Source organism: Schistocerca nitens, chromosome 1 (genome assembly GCF_023898315.1).
Source record: "Schistocerca nitens isolate TAMUIC-IGC-003100 chromosome 1, iqSchNite1.1, whole genome shotgun sequence".
In the NCBI taxonomy this organism is placed as follows: domain Eukaryota; kingdom Metazoa; phylum Arthropoda; class Insecta; order Orthoptera; family Acrididae; genus Schistocerca; species Schistocerca nitens.
The window spans coordinates 647,976,964-648,001,700 of record NC_064614.1 but is presented as its reverse complement, the minus strand read 5'-3'; the positions used below and the strand labels follow the sequence as shown (position 1 = coordinate 648,001,700).

At 43.0% G+C, this 24,737-nt stretch overlaps 1 protein-coding gene across 1 annotated transcript in view; it reads right to left on the bottom strand.

The window, feature by feature from the left end:
• LOC126258486 (chitotriosidase-1-like) overlaps window positions 1-24,737 on the bottom strand; it is a 95,738-nt gene that overhangs the window by 31,677 nt on the left and 39,324 nt on the right. The window contains exons 4-6 of the mRNA XM_049955647.1: window positions 16,526-16,643; window positions 12,699-12,884; window positions 3,874-3,981 (exon numbers count right to left, since the gene is read on the bottom strand). Of these exons, the coding sequence (XP_049811604.1) occupies window positions 3,874-3,981; window positions 12,699-12,884; window positions 16,526-16,643 (412 nt within the window). The remainder of the gene's footprint in view (window positions 1-3,873; window positions 3,982-12,698; window positions 12,885-16,525; window positions 16,644-24,737) is intronic.

Genomic DNA, 24,737 nt, shown 5'->3' with positions numbered 1-24,737 from the left:
GAATCCCGTGGAACGAATTTTTCGTGAATTAAACCGGTTCATGAAAACATATTGCCACAACCAGCAACCCAAATGGATCGATTATCTTCACGATTTTCAGGAAATTGTAAACAATATGCCACATACTACGACAGAATGCACCCCATACGAACTGATGTTTGGAAAACAGGAACAGAATGACTGGATTCGACCAATTCCTAAAGTAGCTATTAACAAAATAGACCTACAAAATAAAGTACGACAATCCTTACTCAATATAATGGACAAGGCAAGAAAAAGGAAAATATATTTTGACAATCGACTTGGAAATATAAAAACATATATAGTGAAAGACCAAGTTTTAGTAAAAACTCATCCTAAGGCTTCACTTATACAGAGGAAGAACACAAAATGGCAATTATTGTATCAAGGACCATTTGTGATTACCAAAATACCCCATCCAGGAACTTATGTTTTGAAGGATGTGAAGAATGGAAAGTTGAAAGGAATGTATGCTCATCACTTGTTAAAGCAATTTCATGATGACTGAAGATTCTGAAGATTGAAGATACTAATCTTATCAAAATATTGATTAGAGAATTTTCATTAAACCTATCAATCATACTTAGGATAGTTTCTTTCTTTTTGCAATTTAGTAGTTAGTTTTTCTTTTCAGGCATAATGTTCGAGAGATATGCAGACATTATGTATTTGTTTTCCACTGTAAAGATAAGTTTTCTTTTCAGTATGCAGAGAATTTAGCTATAGTACGAATGATTTCTTTTAAATTTTTTTTTTATATTTAGTTGATAGTAACTTCAATCAGGTTTCACAATGCATAATGACCATGGGTTAGTGACTCAAATGAATCTGGTCTATGGCAAGATATTTTTCTTATGTCAATTTAACAATGTCAGTGTATGTTTGTATTTGCTTTTTTACTCGCTGAGCTGAAGTCATGCTGTTCGGAAGGGGTAACCCGTTCTCAGTTTTAAAAGGACGCCTATTACTTTGTTTCAATCTTTTGTGATGGACATTGTCTTTATAATTGTACTATTGTTGTAACATACCTGTGTATGTAAATTATGTCAATTGTTGCTCGCGAAGTTACCAACTGAGCGAATGCCTTTCAGTTATAAGCACATCAACAAATGTTAAAGTCCATCTGAAAGATGACGAGCATAAGTTGACACGGCAGCACCAGTTGGATTTGTGTATAGTGCATTCTAGGGTTGTTGATAGAAATGAAGAACACCTTACGACTTCCGAATATTTCGAATTCAGGACAGAGAATTAGAAAGAACTTTAGATTAGATTCTATTTCAGCTCATCATAGATCAAACACCTTTTCCACGGATCTTACACTGACTCTAATTTTCATGTTAACCATATGCGGAAAACCATAATACCCACGAGGAGACGGTGAAATGAGAATAGAATTCAATCAGTTACCCGGAGATGACAGATAGAAGGGAATCGTAGATGGACGTAAACCAACGCGTCGACGGAACACCTCAAGACACAGAAGATTAACAGTGTTGTGTTTCTTTTGTGAACAGTGTTTAAATTCATTAAAAAAATCCATATTGTAAATATGTTTTTTAATTTTTTCCATTGTAATTCAATTAATTTTCTTTGCAAATGAGAAATACGAGGGTGGTAAATCTACCCCGAGGTTTTTCTTGGTTTTCCTTTGTGGGGCTTGGCCGAATGGCTAGATTATCCGTTTGAGACATCCCAAGGCGAGTGACAGAAGCTTTGAGAGATGATGAAAGAGGTTTATGATCACACCTCATGCCATCCTCGACAAATGAATAAAAGCAAGCATGTAAGCTATGCATATAAGCTGCATCAGGAATTTTCAAGCAGCACAGGCTTTGTCAGCAGTATATGCACCCAAATCTATAATTTCCATTTAGGTAGTCACTCACTAATACCAAATATCATAAGAAATACAGTGGACATTAATACTCTTGTGGATATTAATACAGCGTCATAAACAATCACCGATATAGTGTTGTGTGAAAGCTCGTGTTTGTTTTTGCCCAAAAACGTTCGTCCACAAGAGGGGCATATATGATGTATCATGTAGCGTAACTTGCTGTGACAGAGAGAGAGAGAGAGAGAGACAAAGATATTGTTTATTACTCTGTGGCGGTCAGCGCTCACATAATTATTCTTAGGATATAGAGTTTTTGTTCTTGTTAAGAGTAATTTTGAGGAGAGGAGAGCCATTCTTGTGATGTAAAAATCGACGCCATTGCGAGTTTTTGATTCACATTGTAAAATATAAGTGTATATGGAAGGAAATCAGTTAATAGAACAATAAAATATTTTTCATTTCAAGAAGGTACGTATTATTATACACCCAGCGATATACTGCTATTGTGATTTACTAATAAACACCAGCTTGAGAACAGTTCCGACGGGAGCGTTCAGTTCTAGTGAAATAGTTCGATGTTTTCTTCGGAAAAGAAGTCACTTCATGGATCATTCAAATCCACAATAGTAACTGGACATTTCTCAGAACTGAAAGCAATCTGATTGCTATGCAACAGAGCCCCGAAGAATATTTCTCCGTACTTTGGTTACCACTTTCAGCTCAACACGGTATCTGCAACATCTGGAGCAGATTTCTACAACAGCGGAAGCGTGTAATCGCTATCAGTTTCACACATCGCCCTGTGTAAGCTGTATGTATTTACCCACAACAGTGAACATACAGTTACTCACACACATAGAAAGACAATACTAGGTGGTGTGGGGAAACATTTCAGTATAAAGGCCCTGTAGAGCTAAACAGTAATTAGCCTAGTAAGAAAGGAGTCTTTATAGCATCCTGCAGGCTTGGCTAGGACCTGTATTTATGTTCAGACATGAATTCCTTATTTTTGTCCAACTGCCGCATGAATGCATGTTCCAATGAAAGCTATGTTGGCTATGTAGGCTCACAAAAGATTTCTGAGGTTGGGCAAAACAAGTATAGCGGTCAAGAGGAAGGGAAATTCAAATGTTGTATCCAGCAACACGCGACCCGAATACTTTAAAACTGTGCCTGAATAAATTTTCAAATTATCAGTAGACTGATTATATGGTATTCTTCTTGATTAACATATATGTGAAAGTGGAACTACGCTCAGGTAGGAAAACTTTGACTTATCTTTACTCGCCAGGCGTTAAAGGCTTTAAGTTTTGAAGAAATATACGGCTAGAGATTGGAAAAGGGACTAGAGATTGGAAAAGGCATTTACGAATTTGTCTATATTTCGGAAGCTCGCACCAGATGAAGAACTTCGCACTTAACGGATAAAACGCAGTCAGTTAATAATAATTGTTACAGAAATATCTCGTAATACTAGCCATTTGCGATAGATGAAGAGTTTTTCAGAAGAAGTACGTTTCTAAAATTGTAGTAAGCCTCTATCCGATTTTCTCTCTACTCTGTCACGAGTGGTTTGGTGACTTGTTTCCTCTCTCTCATTGAATTTTTTTGTGGTATGCGTAGGCTACTTATTTTGCCAGCGGCTTTACCGCAGTGGTAACACCCGTTCGTGTGAGATCACCGAAGTTAAGCGCTGTCGAGTTGGCTAGCAACTGCATGGTTAACCGTCCGGACTGCCGACCGCTGTTGGCAAGCGGGGTGCACTCAGACCTTGTGATGCCAACTGAGAGACTAGTTCACAACGGCCGGGAGGGCGGTGTGCGGACCACACACATTCCCCCCCCCCCTCCCCCCCCCCGGTCCCCAATATCTGTATCCTGTGACACATAGCGGCTGAGATGGAATGCTTTTTTTTTACGTGACATGTTTCTCCCTATTTCTTGGTTACTTACATTATTTGTGTCTCCAAATTAGAAGTTCGTTATTTCAATTATTTGACCATCATAACTCACCAAGGTTTGCATTGTCTGGGGATTCTTGAAGCTGACCCACTGGTTGCCGCTGTAGGCATAGGCCTCGCCGTCCTCAATAACTGTTTCTGTCCAGGTCGCCATGCATATCTGAAAAGAAAGTAGTAGGTGCATTTATTAATGGCCTTGATGGCTTCTGACAAGGGAACGGGTCAGATAGCGGGAAATACTTTTTAATTTAGTTTCTGAAAGGTCCAAACGAGTGCAGCAGGCTTTATTTTATGCAATCGCTTGTGTATTGTGTTGTCTCATTCCAATTTATATAAGTGATCGACGTTAGTCATGTGGCAGCAAACAATGGCTTTGGGTCAGAAAATATTTATATCTGACATTATTGCTGGCTGTACCATTTTTGGCAGTTACTGTACTATTTCGAAGCGTATTAGAGAGTATATGAAATGTAGACTAGCACTAGCAAGGAAAATATTTGTGGTAAAGAGGAATTTGTTAACATCGAATGTAAGTTTAAGTCAATAATTTTATCTTGAAACTCTTCCATTGGTCCGTGTTTGCATGTAAAAACAACAACATGGGTTTGAGTGTCTGCCTTGATGCTAATCACTTCGTTATTCATTTATTCCCAAACCAGTTTCAGCGACAAATAACGCCTTATCAGTGGGTTCTTTGATTCTAAAACATGCAGAAATAGTATATTTATAAAACATTGTAAAACATTATTACATGTCTACTGTTTCGTTTCAAATATTGTTTTCTGTGAATAATTTCATAATACCCTATTTACTATATGCCACAGCATAGTTTTACGAATGTTGCCACTGTTTCCGGCATGTTTTCTGCTTTTTCTTGTTGCCGTTTTTGTCGGTATAAATCATGTCGTCTGCAACTGTATGAATGGCTGTTAGTAAACAAGTACAAAAGCATGAAGTTATGTGTATTAACGTTACACAACTGGGATTATGGTAGTGTTGTGGATACAGTTTTTGTGTATACTAGGTTGTTACGTAGTTTGTCATGTGCTCACGTCCGTTGGACTACTTTGAGACACAGAAAAACATAAAAAGGTGCGAAAGTTTTTTTTCCTGTGCCTAAAACTAGCTGCAAGCCGTCCAGCGAACATGAGCATATGACGAACTACGTAACAATCTAGTACACACCAAAACTACACTCCTGGAAATGGAAAAAAGAACACATTGACACCGGTGTGTCAGACCCACCATACTTGCTCCGGACACTGCGAGAGGGCTGTACAAGCAATGATCACACGCACGGCACAGCGGACACACCAGGAACCGCGGTGTTGGCCGTCGAATGGCGCTAGCTGCGCAGCATTTGTGCACCGCCGCCGTCAGTGTCAGCCAGTTTGCCGTGGCATACGGAGCTCCATCGCAGTCTTTAACACTGGTAGCATGCCGCGACAGCGTGGACGTGAACCGTATGTGCAGCTGACGGACTTTGAGCGAGGGCGTATAGTGGGCATGCGGGAGGCCGGGTGGACGTACCGCCGAATTGCTCAACACGTGGGGCGTGAGGTCTCCACAGTACATCGATGTTGTCGCCAGTGGTCGGCGGAAGGTGCACGTGCCCGACGACCTGGGACCGGACCGCAGCGACGCACGGATGCACGCCAAGACCGTAGGATCCTACGCAGTGCCGTAGGGGACCGCACCGCCACTTCCCAGCAAATTAGGGACACTGTTGCTCCTGGGGTATCGGCGAGGACCATTCGCAACCGTCTCCATGAAGCTGGGCTACGGTCCCGCACACCGTTAGGCCGTCTTCCGCTCACGCCCCTACATCGTGCAGCCCGCCTCCAGTGGTGTCGCGACAGGCGTGGATGGAGGGACGAATTGAGACGTGTCGTCTTCAGCGATGAGAGTCGCTTCTGCCTTGGTGCCAATGATGGTCGTATGCGTGTTTGGCGCCGTGCAGGTGAGCGCCACAATCAGGACTGCATACGACCGAGGCACACAGGGCCAACACCCGGCATCATGGTGTGGGGAGCGATCTCCTACACTGGCCGTACACCACTGGTGATCGTCGAGGGGACACTGAATAGTGCACGGTACATCCAAACCGTCATCGAACCCATCGTTCTACCATTCCTAGACCGGCAAGGGAACTTCCAACAGGACAATGCACGTCCGCATGTATCCCGTGCCACCCAACGTGCTCTAGAAGGTGTAAGTCAACTACCCTGGCCAGCAAGATCTCCGGATCTGTCCCCCATTGAGCATGTTTGGGACTGGATGAAGCGTCGTCTCACGCGGTCTGCACGTCCAGAACGAACGCTGGTCCAACTGAGGCGCCAGGTGGAAATGGCATGGCAAGCCGTTCCACAGGACTACATCCAGCATCTCTACGATCGTATCCATGGGAGAATAGCAGCCTGCATTGCTGCGAAAGGTGGATATACACTGTACTAGTGCCGACATTGTGCATGCTCTGTTGCCTGTGTCTATGTGCCTGTGGTTCTGTCAGTGTGATCATGTGATGTATCTGACCCCAGGAATGTGTCAATAAAGTTTCCCCTTCCTGGGACAATGAATTCACGGTGTTATTATTTCAATTTCCAGGAGTGTATATCCATAACACTCAATTCCAACTGTATGATGTTGACATACTTAAGTTCACGCTTTTGTATTTTTTGGTTTTTGCTAACAGCCGCTCATACAGCTGCAGATGACATGATATATGCCGGAAAAAAATCCCGGAAACAGCGGAAACAATTGTAAAATAATGCTGTGACGTATAGTAAAAAGGGGTATTATCAAATTAGCAAGACGTACATTCTGAGAAATATTTTTCTCAGTTTTCTCTAGGCTTCTTTCTATGCCTGTACTTCTGGTAACATGGGTTTGAGGGTCTGCCTTGATGCAAATCATTTCGTTATTCATTTATTTATTCCCAAACTAGTTTCAGCGACAAATAACGCCTTATCAGTGGCTTCTTTGATTCTAAAACATGCAGAAATAGTATATTTATAAAACATTGTAAAACATTATTACATGTCTACTTTTCTAGCTTTGCACTAAAAACTAATGTAGGAAAAATTGTCAGTATTCTGTTCTCTCTCTCTTTACGCACATAGGGCCTAACCAGTACGCACATAAGGCCTAACCAGCGACATCATTATGTCGCGGGTGAAAGCGGACGTCCAACCCCAGTAGGTTAAAACCATCTTCGAGTGGAAACTCAAAGTAAGCAGTGTTACTGAAGATAAAACTCAACTTTGTCTTTCTTTCTAACCTATACATCGCAGATGCAAAACTAATGATCCCTTTCGTTAACTGCCAGGTGTGAAAGCTAAGCAGCAGAGGAATAAAAAATTATATTTCTTGATAATGCAAGTCTATTCCAATGGGTGCTAAAAATGTTGCTGTTGGGCGTGCCCACTACATCCCGATCTATCCAGGAGGAGAACTTCCATGTAGAGCCTTAGAAGAAGCCAGTACAACATTATTAAAAGTGCTTGGAAATTGAAAAGATGGCTGCATCTTCGGCAACGTTTTGCCATCAAAGAACTTACGATGTTTACGAACGATTGCCTTACAAGACACGATTAGCGGTCATAAAAGTATATTTTTTTCTGTATGCCATGTTGCAGTCGACTATTGCTTAACATACACGGTGTCCCAGGAGGAATGATCGATATTCAGGAATATAACAGGAACGCTCATTTGAAGCAAAAAATTCATATTGAGATATGCCCTATTCCAAAGATGGCAAACTGACCCAACCCAGTAAAGAAGAATCATAAGAAAAATTTGCCTCTCTTAAACACATGACAAATTACGCTGGAGCAAGCAATGCAACGACGATGTTACCTGTGTATGTTCACACTTTTCAAATAAGTCTTCACAAAATCATATTTCCAAAAAGCACCATCCGCAGTGTTTGCCTCTCTACGTTCTGCTAGTTATTTCCAGACCACTCAGCAGTGTGGGCAACACTCTATTCTCTTACTTCTCACTGAATACTACGTTGGCAGCGACAACGCTACGACAATCAAAGATCACGTCGCTTGTACTCACGATCTCTGTAGCGTAACATATCGACTACTGAAGACTTCTGCTTGAAAAATATCCAGTATATAAATATGAAATATGACACATTGAATAAAAGAGGGCTCGCATCACCAAGAACAAGCAAGAAAACTTACATCACCGCCCCCCCCCCCACTTCTCAGAAAGAGATTAATGTAAAGTAGACGAAAAAGGAAATTTACAGTGAATTTCTTAACACAAGTCTAATAGATTATGCTAATGTACAGTAACTTCTTCAAACCGCTATGAAAATGACTTTAACTAGTAACAAAAAGTTACAATTCAAATACATAATATATTAGTAATGGAATTAGTCTTTTGATTATATGAGTATCTTATGCCATTAGATCTTTGTTTATGGAGTTGAATGAAATCCGAGGTTTACAAACGAAGGTGAATACGCGAGATGAACTGCTTGGTCGCATCATGAATCCTGCTGCTCTAATTAGGGAACGTGCAGAGCCACTCAGACATGTTCTCCCGCGAGTGCACAACTGCTGCATTGGAGCTGACATTTATTGTGAACTGTATAACAGCTGTAAAGTAACATGTATGACAAAGCTTGGATGTGAATGTGTTAGAAATACGCATGTGTCCATATGAAATTCTTTGCTTGAAATGATCGTTGCTCTCATGTCCCTGAATACTGACCACTCATGGGGCGCCTGTATACACGTCACTCTGCGAAGCTCAGATTCATCCTAGGTCGGACAAAAATGGAGCATTGGTAACCCAAACACTTCGGTAGAATTTCTTTGTTCTGTTGTGGTCCCATGACGTGATGTAAGAGGACTCGTGCCCTGGTTGAGGAGCTGATTGGAAATATTTTTTCCCCAGACATTCAAACGCTTCCCCACTGAAACCGGTCGCAGGAAGCCTCAATGCAAATATGGCCAAAGGTTCAAATGGTTCAAATGGGCCCGCATCTCGTGGTCGTGCGGTAGCGTTCTCGCTTCCCACGCCCGGGTTCCCGGGTTCGATTCCCGGCGGGGTCAGGGATTTTCTCTGCTTCGTGATGGCTGGATTTTGTGTGCTGTCCTTAGGTTAGTTAGGTTTAAGTAGCTCTGAGCACTATGGGACTTAACTGCTGTGGTCATCAGTCCCCTAGAACTTAGAACTACTTAAACCTAACTAACCTAAGGACATCACACACATCCATGCCCGAGGCAGGATTCGAACCTGCGACCGTAGCGGTCGCGCGGTTCCAGACTGTAGCGCCTAGAACCGCTCGGCCACCTCGGCCGACTATGGCCAAAGGATTGGTAACTTCAGCAGTCAGATTCGGTTAAGCAATTCATTGAACAGCTCTCATTTTGTACTTGAGTTGATGTGAGTTCCTTTGTCGAAATTCGATTTCGCATAAATTTTGCAAGTTCTAGCTTTCAAACCGACATCGTCTCTTAGCGTTTGCGCTCTCACTGTGTTGGTTTGTCTAATGTGTTACTTCATATCATGTATTGCTTCAAAGGAGTAGAGCTCGGTTTTAATAACGTAGCCCATATTCACTTACAGTATTTAATGTCAGAACTTGATATGTCTTGCAGTCAGCGACATTAATAAGTTAAGTTCCTCCCACGCATGTTGTGATAATTTTTGTTATTGTTTGAACTGGTTTTTCCTGTGACTACAGCATTGTTCTAAATAAACTGGCGGTAAAAAATCGCTGTACCAAGAACGAATTGTGCGACATAAACGAAAGGTGGCAGGCGTGGTTCTACATCTGAAAGATGGATGTCCCTTCCAATTTCGTGCCTGTCACGTAACAGTGGTGCTAGTAGCTCCACTATGTGTATAAAAGTCATGTTTGCATTAAATAAGCACAGTAACTGTCGTGAACGTTAGTTACCTTTCAGACTGGACGTGGTGAGCTGACGTTAGTCAAGAATGCCTTTAAGGCGAGAAAGACGTCATTAACATCACCTCACTGAGTCTGAACGAGGTCGTGTAATAGAGCCACGAGAAGCTGGACGTTCCTCCTGCAATACTGCAAAAAGATTTTGCAGGAATGTAGCCACTGTAGATGATTGCTTGCAGCGGCAGTCACGAGAATGTACGGTCGGAAGAAGACCGGGCTCTGGGCGGCCATGTAGCTCTACCGAGAGGGAAGACCATCGTGTTCGGCGTATGGCTCTGGTGCATCATACCGCATCTGTAGCAGCAATTTGAACAGCAGCTAGCATCCCAGCGATACAACGAACTGTTACACATCGGTTGCTTCTAGGACAGACCTGAACCAGACACCCTGTAGCGGACATTCCACTGAGCCCAAAGCACCACCATCTGCGACTTCAATGGTCCATCTGAGACTTCAATGGTGTCTAGAGAGCTCAATGGAGGACAGGGTGGAACTCTGTTGTGTTTACTGACGAAAGCTGGTTCTGCCTTCGTGCCGTGACGACCGCATGTTGGTTAGAAGGAGGCCAGTTGGGGGGCTGCAACCTGTCTACGCACTAGGCATACACCTGGAGTCATGGTCTTGTGTGTGATTTCATATGTCAGCAGGAGTACTTTCGTGATTATGCCTAGCAATCTGACCGCAAATTTGTACGTCATTTTGGTCATCCTACCTGTTTGCCACTGTTCATGAACAGAATTCCAGTGGGTGTTTTCCAATACGACAAATCTCGCCGACATACTGCTATTGTAACCCAACACGCTCTAAAGAGTGTCGACATGTTGCCTTGGGCTGCTCAATCACCAGATCTGTCTGCAGTCGAGCACTTATGGGACATAATCGGACGACAGTTCCGGCGTCAGCCACAAATAGCAGTAACCGTCGCTGTATTGACCGACAGGCGTAGAACTTCACCCACAAACTGACACCCAGCACCTGTACAACACAGTGCACATACGTTTCCATGGTTGCATTCGACATTCTAGAGGGAACACCGGTTATTAATGTACCAGCACTTCACATTTGGAATGGCTTATCCCGAGCTCACATTCACCTGTGATTTTGCAATGTCACCACTTAAATACGCTACTGGCCATTAAAATTGCTACACCACGAAGATGTGCTGCAGACGCGAAATTTAACCGACAGGAAGAAGATGCTGTGGTATGCAAATGATTAGCTTTTCAGAGCATTCACACAAGGTTGGCGCCGGTGGCGACACCTACAACGTACTGACATGACGAAAGTTTCCAACCGATTTCTCACACACAAACAGCAGTTGACCAGCGTTGCCTGGTGAAACGGTGTTGTGATGCCTCGTGTAAGGAGGAGAAATGCGTACCATCACGTTTCCGACTTTGATAAAGGTCGGATTGTAGCCTATCGCGACTGCGGTTTATCGTATCGCGACATTGCTGCTCGCGTTGGTCGAGTGACTGTTAGCAGAATATGGAATCGGTGGGTTCAGGAGGGTAATACGGAATGCCGTGCTGGATCCCAACGGCCTCGTATCACTAGCAGTCGAGATGACAGGCATATTATCCGCATGGCTGTAACGGATCGTGCAGCCACGTCTCGATCCCTGAGTGAACAGATGGGGACGTTTTCAAGAGAACAACCATCTGCACGAACAGTTCGACGACGTTTGCAGCAGCATGGACTATCAGCTCAGAGACCATGGCTGCGATTGCTCTTGACGCTGCATCACAGACAGGAGCGCCTGCGATGGTGTACTCAACGACGAACCTGGGTGCACGAATGGCAAAACGTCATTTTTTTTGATGAATCCGAGTTCTGTTTACAGCATCATGATGATCGAATCCGCGTTTGGCGACATCGCGGTGAACGCACGTTGGAAGCGTGTGTTCGTCATCGCCATGCTGACGTATCACTCGGCGTGATGGTATGGGGTGCCATTGGTTGCACGTCTCGGTCACCTCTTGTTCGCATTGACGGCACTTTGAACAGTGGACGTTACATTACAGATGTGTTAGGGCCCGTGGCTCTACCCTTCATTCGATCCCTGCGAAACCCTACATTTCAGCAGGATAATGCACGACCGCATGTTGCAAGTCCTATACGGGCCTTTCTGGATACAGAAAATGTTCGACTGCTGCCCTGGCCAGTACACTCTCCAGATCTCTCACCAGTTGACAACGTCTGGTCAATGGTGGCCGAGCAACTGGCTCATCACAATACGCCAGTCACTACTCTTCATGAACTGTTGTATCATGTTGAAGCTGCATGGTCAACTGTAACTGTACACGCCATGCAAGCCTTGTTTGACTCAATGCCCAGGCGTATCAAGGCCGTTATTACGGCCAGAGGTGGTTGTTCTGGGTACTGATTTCTCAGGATCTATACACCCAAATTGCGTGAAAATGTAATCACTTGTCAGTTCTAGTATAATATATTTGTCCAATGAATACCCGTTTATCATCTGCATTTCATCTTGGTGTAGCAATTTTAATGGCCAACAGTGTATGTTACCTAGGCAAATGTATTTCCGACGATTCATTACTCTAAATTAGTTATTTTTTTCCCGTTGCGATGTTTATCCCCGTCAGTGTATTACTGTAATTGTTGGTATTCAATGTGCTTGCTAGTGTTGATACTTTTAGACGGCGCAGTAGTGACGAAATCTGAGCAGTGTTTGGCCTACAGTGGTCTCAGAATGTCAATTTTGGACAAAACAGCATAAATAATTTCGTTCACTAATGATAGCTCCAAATAATTTCGAGGCTATTTGCATCTCCAAGACAGAATGGCTCTTATCTTTCGACTACCTCTCGTATGATGACTGAGACTAGAGTAAATTATTGCAACATATTGATCAGTTGAAGACCATTTAGTGGGAACTGCGTCGCTCGCTGCGCCAGGCAGACTGAATTGCCTTGCTGGCTACGTACCTCGAAGTATGCGAGGAGCCCCGCCTCCTGGGTGTAGGCGCCGGCGACGCCCGCACCGACTACTGGCGCATCCAGGCCGTGCGAGTCGGGGTTGGCCAGGGTGTAGGTGCGCCCGTAGAACGGGGCGCCCACGCGCAGCTTCGCCGCCGGAGCGCCCGCAGAGATCCACTCCTGCACTGTTGCGTCCTGTAGACACAGGGAAGCACGAATGCACCAAGAAAGCCTTGTAGGACCTCTAATATTCTCAGTGTACACGTAAATGATTTATCAGATGGGATCAGCAGCACTCGGAGATTGTTTGCGGAGGGAGTTGTACAGGGTGATCAAAAACTCAGTATAACTTTGTAAACTGAATAAATCACGGAATAATGTAGATAGAGATGTACAAATTGACACTCATGCTTGGAAAGACAGGGGGTTTTAGTAGAACCAAAAAAATACAAAAGTTAAAAAAATGATCAGAATAGCAATAATTAGCATAACAAAGTAAGACAAAGCAAAGATGATGTTCTTTAGAGGAAGAAAACCAGAATCACGCATTTCCTTGAAGAAAAAAGGCCCGATAACGGTAGATGTGGAAAATCCAACCCATACCGTGACTTTCTCGTCGTGCAGTGGAGTTTCCACGACAGTTCTAGGATTTTCGGTAGCCCGAATTCTGCAGTTGTGGGCGTTGACAGACCCTCGGAGCGTGAAATGAGCTTCGTCAGTCCACAACACGTTACTCAACCAATCGTCATCTTCCGCCATCTTTTGAAACGCCCACACCGCAAATGCCCTCCGCTTCACTAAATCGCCAGGTAACAGTTCATGATGCTGATGGATTTTGTACGAATAGCATCGGAGGGTACGCCTAAGTGCCAACCAAACAGTAGTGTATGGAATGCCGGTGCTACGTGCGACTGCACGAGCGCTGACTTCCCCGTGCATAGACGAATCCGCTACAGTCTCCATTTCTTCCTGAACTGTCTCAGCAGCATTACGCCTTGTGCTCGGTCGGCCGCTACGGGGTCTATCGTCTAAACGACCCGTGGCTTCGAACTTCGAAATCATTCTCGCCACAGCTGCATTTGTCAACGGACCTTTACCCGTTCGAGTCCCCTTCCTATGGTGATAGGATCGTAACGCTGAACTAGCACATTCCCCATTCTGATAATACAGCTTCACCAAAAGCGCCTTTTCAGGTAACGTCAACATGCTGCGAGTGCTGGCGTATCTGATTCTCTCTCTCATTACAGCTCCTTTTATACACGATTGTCGTGCGCAGTCACTGACGTTTTGTGAACTTTGTTTTTTTTTTTTTTGGTTCTAATAAAACCCCATGTCATTCCAAGCGTGTGTGTCAAATTTTACCTCTCTATCTACATTATTCCGTGGTTTATTAAGTTTTCAAATTTATACTGACTTTTTGATCACCCGGTATATTGGAGAGTATCGCTGCTGCACGCTCGCGAGGAATTACAGGAATGGCTCAATTGTTGGGCAGCTCTCTTTCAATGTCTATAAATGTAAGATAATGGCTTCAACAAAGGTAAAGAACGTCAACGTATCTGATTACAAATATTTTGAGCACATAGGGACTTCAGATTTAAGTTGGTTGTTACAGTTATGGGGCAAGTTGGTACAGTTTTGGGACAAGTTAATTCAGTTTTGGGGCAAACTGATACTGTTTCAGGGCAAACTGATACAGTTTCAGGGAAAGCTGATACATTTTTAGGGCAAGTAGATACAATTCTGGGGCTAGCTGATACACTTTCAGGAACAAGATGATACAGTTTCAGAGCAAGTTGATACAGTTGTGGGGCAAGATGCTACTTTTTCCGGGGCACATTCTTATAAATTTTACGCGCACACAGAAACACACACACACACACACACACACACACATTGCATAGTGCTCCATCTCTGAAAAACTGTATTGGCTTATCATCAAATTTCGTCTCACATGTATGCAAACAGCATAAAAAAATTACGCACAGTGTTGCCATATCTGACTCCTCCTCCTCCTCCTCCTCCTCCTCCTCCTCATCATCATCATTAAATTTCATCTCTCCGATTCATACAGCTCAGTAATTTCCTGTCTGTCACTGTACTGCTTGATTTAATGACGCAACATCATAATGTATTACAGTGGGACAGAAAGGAATACAGGTTTCTTCAGTAGCTGACACTCCAGCAGTAGTTGACATACACAGTAGCTGATTTCATCTCTCTGATTTATACAGCACAGTAAATTTCTTCTCTCTATGTAATGCTTACTTTAATTAGGCAACATTTTTGTAATAGATTACCGAGAGATTAGAAGGAATACATTTTTCACCAAGCTTCCACTGTGTAATAGCAGAAGATGACAACGTTTGAAACTGCTTGATGAAACTGATACCCTGGTAACGGGTCACTATAATGTTTGACTGACCTTGATATTCAAAGAGTTATTGGTGAATTTAGTTGTTTGAATAAAGGTGTTTACTTTGTTAATTCTTTTTGACAAGTGCACTTTAAGCTGTAAGTTAGATCAGCAGTAATGCCCAGGTGTATTTTGCATTGTTACAGAAAAACTTATTTTGCGTATTTAAATGAATTTAATGCGTGGAACAAAATCGAACTGTGGTCATCTACTAACCTAGAATTTATTTCTGTAGTGACAATAAGTGAGCTACGTGGATTTTAATAAATTAGAAAGAAAATTTAGGTGTGGAAATATTTAATTAGAAGATCCGTTGTGCTTGTAAAGTGTGATACAACAATCGAAATTTAGCCTTGACCTGCGCTGCTTAACCTAAAAGTTTTACCAGTGGCGCCAATACACAAGCCATGTGTATGAAAAAAAACAAAAAAAAAAAACATTTTACCATAATTAAATTACGACAGCATTGCCACATGTATTGTGGTTGAAATCTTGCATATTTTGAGAAATAATACAATTTTATTTTTGTACAAAGTTTGAATTTTTTGCTCGCCATCAGAGATCTGTAACTGTACTTGCATATTATGATAGGCATCTCACATGTTTTTTGTACTCTATATCATTACTTGCTATGATACATAAATTTATTTCAGCGGCAAAGATTTCACTTTCGACGTATCAATATTTCATCTTCTTGAACCAACCATGTTTAGCTATGTTTTATTACTGTCTTGTTCCGTCTTTGGTTGTGTTGTGACGAACGTAGATGTATCAGAAGTTGTCCTAGTATATTAGGAAAATACAGTGATCAGCCAGTACCGACTAATTATCGATATAAACCCGTCCGGGCGGTAGCAGCGTCGAATGTAATAAGACCTGCACCAAGGCGGCCGGAGCTGCCCCGCAAGGGGCAGTGACGCCAAACGCTTATTTCCATTTCCAATAAACGTAGGTGGCGGTCACGTTAATGTGACTGGACCTTTTAATATGTTGCTTCGCTCTATGTGTATATTGCTAAAAGACCACGAAGATAAAGTTAGAGGATTCATACTCACAATAGAAGTGTACAGTTTACAATTAGGAGTGTCCTGGCGTTACTGACCAACGTAGCGGTCTGGAACTGACTGTTTTTGAATAATGACTGATTTCCTGAATGATATCGGGAGAGCACTTAGGTGCAAATTTCCTCATGTAGCTAAGCAATGAATATCTGGAAGTAATTTGTCGGGAGCTTGCAGTCTGAATGTAAGACGATAGACATGCCAGTGAAATATGCCACAAAGTTTGCTATTGGCATATGAAGTATATAAAGCGTGTTCCCGAAACCCAGCAAAGCGTGTTACCATCCTGAAGTGAAGGTGGGAGGAGTTGAGAACCAATGGACTGAATTTTGCGGGCTGAGCTGTAGCGTTGCGCTTACCACGTTCAGGTAGCTGGTGACGTTGAGCCGTGGCCACAGGGGAGCCATATTGGCCGTTAGCCTGTCGGTCGAAGCAGTAGCGTAGTCGTAGGACATGAGGTTGATCCAGTCCACGTATCTGAAGCAGAACAGCGGGTGTTGGCACCATAGTCTGAAACTCATTTTGACGTCATCTATTCTAAGACATTTACTCAATTCATTTAGCATTTTTCCCGTTCGTTAATGATGAAAAATCGCCCTCAACCCGTGATTTGGGAATTTTATTTTCATTTAATTCTAAGCTCTTGTGTTCCTGTTTCATTCAATTCCACCTGAACAACATTACTGCTTGGCATAACCAGCGGTTAATCTTGTCACCCTTGTAAGAAAACAGGCAATAAGTGAGGGAAAAACCACCCGAGGTCTTTGCTGCAGTGTCCTCCCTCGAACAGTCCATATCAGTCTCATTCACCTACAGTGACTCGTAAAAGTATTCGGCCACTAGTGTTATGTTTTATTCTTACTTCATAATACACAGGCATTACATATTACAGGAGTAGTCTCAGCATAAAATGGTACAGGATTATGTAATAAATAACGGAAAAGCATTTTCTTATTTGCAAACTTAACTCAAACAAGATAAACAACGATACATAAAGAAACATGTCCACTATTACAGTTACAAAAGTTTTCGTGCGACAAGTAAAAGAATAACAACCTTGTACATTTTAATACCTTGTATCCAGTTCTTTTTGCTTAATCACTTGTTCCAGGCGTTTAGCCATGCCGTGAACGAGCTTTCGCGTATAATCAGAGCTTATTTGTCGCCATTCTTCCAGTATTCGTTCCTTTAAAGCTTGTTTTGGTGTCACTGGCGTTTGTCGTACTTTTCGCTCCAATTCACTCCAAAGATTTTCTATTGGGTTCAAGTATGGACTCTGAGGAGGGATATCCAAAACTATATGGCATTTATTCAGCTTCCATTGTCTCACAATATCCGATTTATGCTTCGGATCATTGTCTTGATACAATTTGAACGTCCTCGAAAGCCCGAAACTTGTACCACTTTGCGGTAAGTTCTCTTTTAGGTTGTTCAGATACTTATGCTTGTTCAATGTACCTTCAATGAATGCTAATTCGCCTACCCCAGATGACGACATGAAACCGCAAATCATGACATCTCCACCACTGTGTTTAAATGTGGGTTGCAGATACTTCGATTGAAATTCTTCACGTGGTTTTCTCCAGGTCACTGGTCTTCCGTTTGAGGAGAACATCTGCACTTGACATTCATCTACAAAAATTACTGCAAAGTCCAGTCGTTTCTTTCTATTCCTCTCACTTATCATAGGCTTCTTCCTGCATACTCGATCACTGTACCCCTCTCGTTTGACCGAGCGAGGTGGCGCAGTGGTTAGCACACTGGACTCGCATTCGGGAGGACGACGGTTCAATCCCGTCTCCGGCCATCCTGATTTGGGTTTTCCGTGATTTCCCTAAATCGTCTCAGGCAAATGCCGGGATGGTTCCTTTGAAAGGGCACGGCCGATTTCCTTCCCAATCCTTCCCTAACTCGAGCTTGCGCTCCGTCTCTAATGACCTCGTTGTCGACGGGACGTTAAACACTAACCACCACCACCACCTCTCGTTTGATAATTCCCATATTCCTGCTGCACTGCGGCAGCAATTTTCGTTGTCGACAATCTTGGATTTGTTTTAATTTTTCTAATTACTCCGGTTTCCTCTCTTCTACTCAGCATCTTTGGTCGCCCTGTTTTGCGTTTATCTTCAATTCTATCTCCTCTGTTGAATATGCGTATAATGTCAACTACAGTACTCTTATTTATTTCTAACAATTCGGCAATCTGTCTTTCGGAACGTTCTTCGGTGTGATGGAAAATAACAAGTTGTCTCTTTTCAAGTGACGTATTGTTTCCTTTCCGCCTCAACGGACTGTGCACCATGCGTGTTACGACACGGAAACGCAGCACAGAATGAGCCTGCTCAGTTTACAGCTAGCACCACCGCCAGCTATACGACATGTGCCCGAATAGTAAAGTGACTGTATGTTGTGGTGTCTTATAATGTAAATATACATTGCACGTAGTTAATTATATTATACAGCGACCTGCTTGTGGTACATTGTCAGACAATATTCACACTATAGAATGGACCGGCAGTTGCTTCTCGTGGGCCTCAAATGTTCGAAGAGAACTTCACATTTCAAGAACAATGAGGGTGGTCGAATACTTTTGTGATGCACTGTAACTAAAATACCAAAATACATGGAACTAACATTCGATCAAAATCTAACTTTCTTTCCCCAGCTACTTGCGATGCATAATGAAGTTGAGAATAGAGTAAAAGAAATAACATGCCGAAGATGGATACCAAAACCCAGGATCGTTCCTTTTTATGCACAGAAGACCGTTAACCGCGCGCCCTCAGCAGGGTCTCATATGCTGCGCGGATCTCGCTTCTCCCGTGCTTCACGACTCTCTCCACCATTTGTAATGCTGAAACATAACCATAAATTTAGCAACCCACTGGTATGGCTGCGTAATATGTCAAACTGGGAATCTGCGAGCTGTCTTAGTTGCATCCATATCATGAAATAAAAATGTAATAGACAGGGTGTCAAACGAAGGAGTTCCCGATTGTCAGAATTAAATATCTCGAAAACTAAGATCGATATCTGAGTGCAACAAACAGTATGATTATTGTGAAAGGTGTAAGAATTTTAAACGAAAGCTATACAGAAGTTTCGAAATAGTTAGAGAAGCTGCTAACAGGTGGCACTGTAATCGTAATATTTAAAGCCTATCATAGTGGGCCGCAGTTCAGACCGAGCAGTCGTACTGGACTAGTGCAACGTCTCCAGAAACGGGCTCTACGGCTAGCACTACATCTACCACGAGACCCTCCAACAGCCGACCTATTAAGGGTTACAGAAATATCTATAACGACAGGTTTCGGCAGGCTGCCCAGATCTTCGACGAGAAGGCTGCACATACAGACATACCTGCTCCCTTGGACAAAGGGATCAGCATCCCAACACCACGAGATGGTCTCACCCACTGCGTGACGCCTACGTCACAAGCACACCAGGACAACAAAAACAGAACAAACTATCAGGACAAAACAAGAAGTCAGGCAAACACCACCACACTCGTCAGTCTGGAGGCATAGCTGTCCTCTCTGAACTGCACAGGCCAATGGGGACTCAGCTGTCTCTGTCACTGCAGCAGCAGCAGACCGAGAAATTCCATCGTTGGAACGTGAAGGAGGTTACTGTACCGAAGGAAGAGGGCGAACTCATGTATTCCGTTGAACAACGTATTGGGATACCACAGGTTAGAACACAATCCTATAGCAACAAAGCACAGTTTTCAAACATGGTTTAATGTTTCGAGAGGACCCGATGCGAAAACCGTTCGTGAGCTGTTCGCTAAATTCCAACGGACAGGCAACGTGGCTAATGATCTAATGGGGAACGCTGGCCCCAGGCAAACTGTAGTTGCCCCTGAAAATGGCACCACGGTTTCTGGAATTACTCGGAAAAATTCAAGTAAATCGGTCCGAAGGATTGCAAAAGCCACTGGTTTGAAGCATTCCAGGACGCAGAAACTACTGATACAGAGCCTATAAATGTTTTTGTTCGAAATCTAAAGCCACCATGACATTACTGTACGAACTGTGCGACAGAGGGCTGAATTTGCGACCCAGATAACGAAGGATTTAATATTGGCTGCATGTGGTTCACAGACGTAGCATACATGTGCCTAAATGTAGTCATAAATGAACAAAACTGGCAATTCTGGGGTTCCGAACATTCCCATTCGTCAGAAAGGAAACCACTGTTTCCCAAAGTTACTGTTTGGGTCGTCGTATTCAGCAGAGGCTTTATTGGCTCTTTCTTCATGTGAGAAACTATCACTGGTGAACGTTACGTTGCGATTTTGGAACAATTTGTCGCCACACAGCTGGCGTTGGAGACTCGACAAGGCACCGAGTGGTTCATGCCAGACCACATTGAACCGAACAGGAGTTTCGGTTTCTTGCTGAATACTTCGGGAATAGTCACTGCGATGGATTATCGCAAATTTACTGGCACAGGGATGGATTACCCTCCACATTTTCCAACTCTGACTGCATATGACTTCTTCTTGTGGGGAAAATCGAAAGACATTGTCTGTCGGACCACACCAACATGCTGACGAGCTTGAATCGGCAATCTGTGTGGCATCTGAATCTATCCATTTCCGTTGAGACACTACAGGATTGAATGACAAGTTTCATTGTTCGTTTGTGCCACCTCCGTACTACGAGTGATGGATATTTCGAAAAGATGTGACTGCAAAGATTGCTTGCGGATGACGAGGTTAATTATTCACACTGATACTGAATGAGTTGCACATCACCATTTGTTAGCAGCTTTTTGAACTACACTCTCGGAAACAAATTAGTACACATAGAAAGAATGTTGTTAGGCCCGTTCTTTGGCGGTTGTTGTAACAGGAAGGTGATGTGTTGCTCCAACAGGATAAAGTTGGCCCATACACTGGCCGTGAAACTAAAAGCGCTCTGCGAGTTATGCAGCAACTTCCATGGCCCACACTATCCCCGGACTTGTCACCAATCGACCACGAGTGGGGTATGACGGGACGAGAAGTGACTCGCGCGACTCTTACAGAATTACGTGTACCAGTCAAGCTGGCGTGTCGCACAACGTGTCCGAGGATAGTATTCGCCATTCGTACGGTCGACTAGATGCCAAAGTGAGCGCCTGCATTCCCGCCTGTGGAGGCTGCACCACGTGTTTCAGCATGGGTCGATACCTGGTACCTCAGACCCGCCCTTGCTATTGATCTGTAAATGTAATCATTTCATGTACTCCATTTGCACTGTTGCAATAACAAATCTTGAGTGAATTGGAAACCTCTAAAAAAGTGTACTAATTTTTTTCGGCAGTGTATTTCGAAACTTCTGTGCAACTTCTATGTAATATTGTTACGGATTTCACGATAAACATACCTTTTGTAGTATTCGTCTCTCGATCTTAGTATTCGAGATATGTAATTCTGAAATCAGGGATTCCTTTGCTGGACAACCGGTACTAGGGTAGTGATATGACTGGAACAATAACAGTTAACAGAGCTGGGACACATGGCTATAGCTTATCGCCTACGCTTTTTAATATCTAGGTTAACGAAATTGTTGGAAAATGAAGCACCATGGTCAACAGAAACATTAAAAAAGGACCACATAACTAGACAGACGCTATAATGATCGTTGACGACCAAATAATTTTGTAAGAGACTGATGACGATCTGGAAAGGCAATATATTCCCTGGACCACGTATACAAGGATAATAATTTTAATACTTCTCACAGAAAGGCTGGGATTATGGCATTTAAACTGCACGATCCAGAACGTTCGAAAATAGTGCTAAACGGTCACGTTTTGGAGTAACTTTCCCATTTTAATGTTTTAAGTTGCGAAGTAAGCTACCTATTGCAAACATACAGAATGAATGAAATAAGTATCAGATGATTTGTGGTACAATACACAGGCATACATAAGGCTACAGACCGCGAAAAGAAAAACGAATCACTAGAATTGAATGTGGTCAGAGCTTTGTTTTCTCATAAACTAAAGTAATTCTTTTTGAGTAACCAGATAATATCTGCATAGCTACCACATGTCGGAGCCCCAATTGCCCCACAGCGTACTCACAGGTTTGAATATTTCCATCCATCAGCTTAATAGGTCATGACCTTTCTACAGATGACTGGAGAAACTGAGAAGCCAACCTCGGGAAAAATCAGTTTGGGTTTTGGAGAAACGTAGGGATGCGCGAGTCAATAGGGACGCTACAACTTACCTTTGATGATAGACTGAAGAAAGGGAAACCTACGTTTAGAGCATTTATAGATTTAAAGTTTTTGACAATGTTGATTGAAATACAGTCACTCAAATTCTGAAAGCAGGAGGGATAAACTACAGGGAGTGAGAGATTATTTACGACTTGTGCAGAAATCAAACTACAGTTATAAGAGTCGGATATGAAATGGGAACAGTTGTTGAGAAAGCAGTAGAATAATGTTGTAGCCTATCCTACATGTTATACGTTCTGTACATTGAGCACATCGAGGAGAAAACCAATTTAAGTTTAGAAGGGCATTAAAGTTCGGGGAGGAGAAGTAGGAACTTTGAGGTTTTCCGGTGACATTGTAATTCTGTCAGAAACAACAATGGGCTGACTTAGTTGTTAAGCTGAATGGAATGGATAGTGTCTTGATAAGAGGTTATAAGATGAACGTCACCAAAAGTAAATCAAAGGTAATAGAATTTAGCCGAAGTAAATCAGATGATGCCGCTGGAATTAGATCACGAAATGACACACTAAAAGTAATCAACGGGTTTTGTTGTTCGGGCAGAAAAAGTAGTAACATGGTAGAATCGAACTGGGGAGAAAAGAAATTTATGACATAGGATATTTAAAAGAAGGGATCGGTCCCTAAATATATCTTGATATATCAAAAAGTCGTCAATTTGGTAAATATGAGAGGCTGGTGTAACTATAGGTAGTGGCGAATCCAGGATTTTGGGTTGGGTAGGGCGTGGGGGCTAGTGCTCTAGAATATTAGCGCTTTCGAGACTGCAGTCTCAAAGTTATGGTGCAAAGAACATTCATTACTCCCCACCGTCCCATTTATTTAGGAAATTAAGATTAAAAAGGCATAGTCCTGGGGTGGGGGAGAGAGATGCAGCCCCATAGGATGGTGTGGATACATATGACCCCAATAAAGATCCTGCGTATTTGTAAGTGGAATTACCATTTTTAAAATATGTCGTTACGACAGATATGCGTGAAGGCAGTGACTTATATGAATAAAAAAATCGCATAGAATGTACATGCAATGTCTTATTTATGGATATTTATTGAAACTTCACTGCAAAATTTCTCGAATCGATCAAAATATCGCTTACCATTGTTTACAGCCGAGGTCTTCAAATATCGCGGACGATTTCATTATCTGGGAGGGTAGTCAGTTGAAGTTCCGCTGGGTTAGGGTATGGGGTGTGTGGGGGTGTATGGATATGGAATGTGTTAGTATAGGTGAGGCAAAATACCAGGATTAGTGGTCGGAGGGGGAACATTGAGGTTATTGGAATCTAGTTCGCGGATAGTGCAGGATGTGTGGAGGTGGTCGATGTGGGCAAGGATGGGTGGGGATTTGGTGAGACGGTAGAGGATCCTCGTGGGGGAAGATAAATGGATGCGGAAAGCAAAGCGGAATGTATGGCTTTGAAGGACTTGGAGGGACGAATAGAACGTAGGTGGAGCGGATATGCATGCAACATTTTCGTAGGAGAAGATGGGTCGGATCAAGGTTTTGTAGGTGTGGAAGATAGTGAAGGGGTGCAAACACCAAGTTCCGCTAGTTAGTAGTTTTCATAGTTTCAATTTAGGCCTACTGTGTACTTTCTGTTGAATGGTTCGTAGATGGAGTTGTGTTAGTTTGTGATCGAGTGTTAGTCTAAGGTATTTCAGTGTGTTAGTTAACTGCCTAGGTCGGTTGTAAATGGTAAGGCAGAAGTCAAGGAGATGGAAGTTGTGGGTGGTTCGTCCTATAAATATCGCCTGGGTTTTGAAGGGATTCATCTTGGGAAGCATTGTTTACACCAGGAAGTAAACTGATTGGGGTGGATTTGGAGGGATCGTTGCGATTTTTAGAGTTAATGGAAGAGGGTGAGGAAAGTAGTGTTATCAGTATAACGAAGGAAGTGGACTGCTAGAGGTGGTTTGGGTGTATCAGTAGTGCAGATGAGATAAAGGAGAGGGGAGATGACGGAGCCCTGAGGTACATCTGCAGTGGGCTGGAAGGTATGGGAGTGGGTACTGTTAATAGTGACAAAGAATGGGCAATTAGATTGAAAGGGTGCTGCAAGGCAGAGAGAGTTAATTGGAAGTGCGTACATTTGGAGTTTGGTAAGGAGACTGGAATGCGATACACGATCATATGCATTCTCCAGGTCGAGGGAGATGAAAATGTGGATTTTTGGGTGTTGAACTGGTGGGATACAAGGTGAGTGAAGTACAGTAGTTGCTCATCAGAGGAAAAATAGGGACTGAAGCCATAATGCTTAACACGAAGTAGAGTTGGTTCAGGTGCTGATGGATACATCGGGAGTGGTTGGACCTTACTAACACTGAGGTGAGGCTCA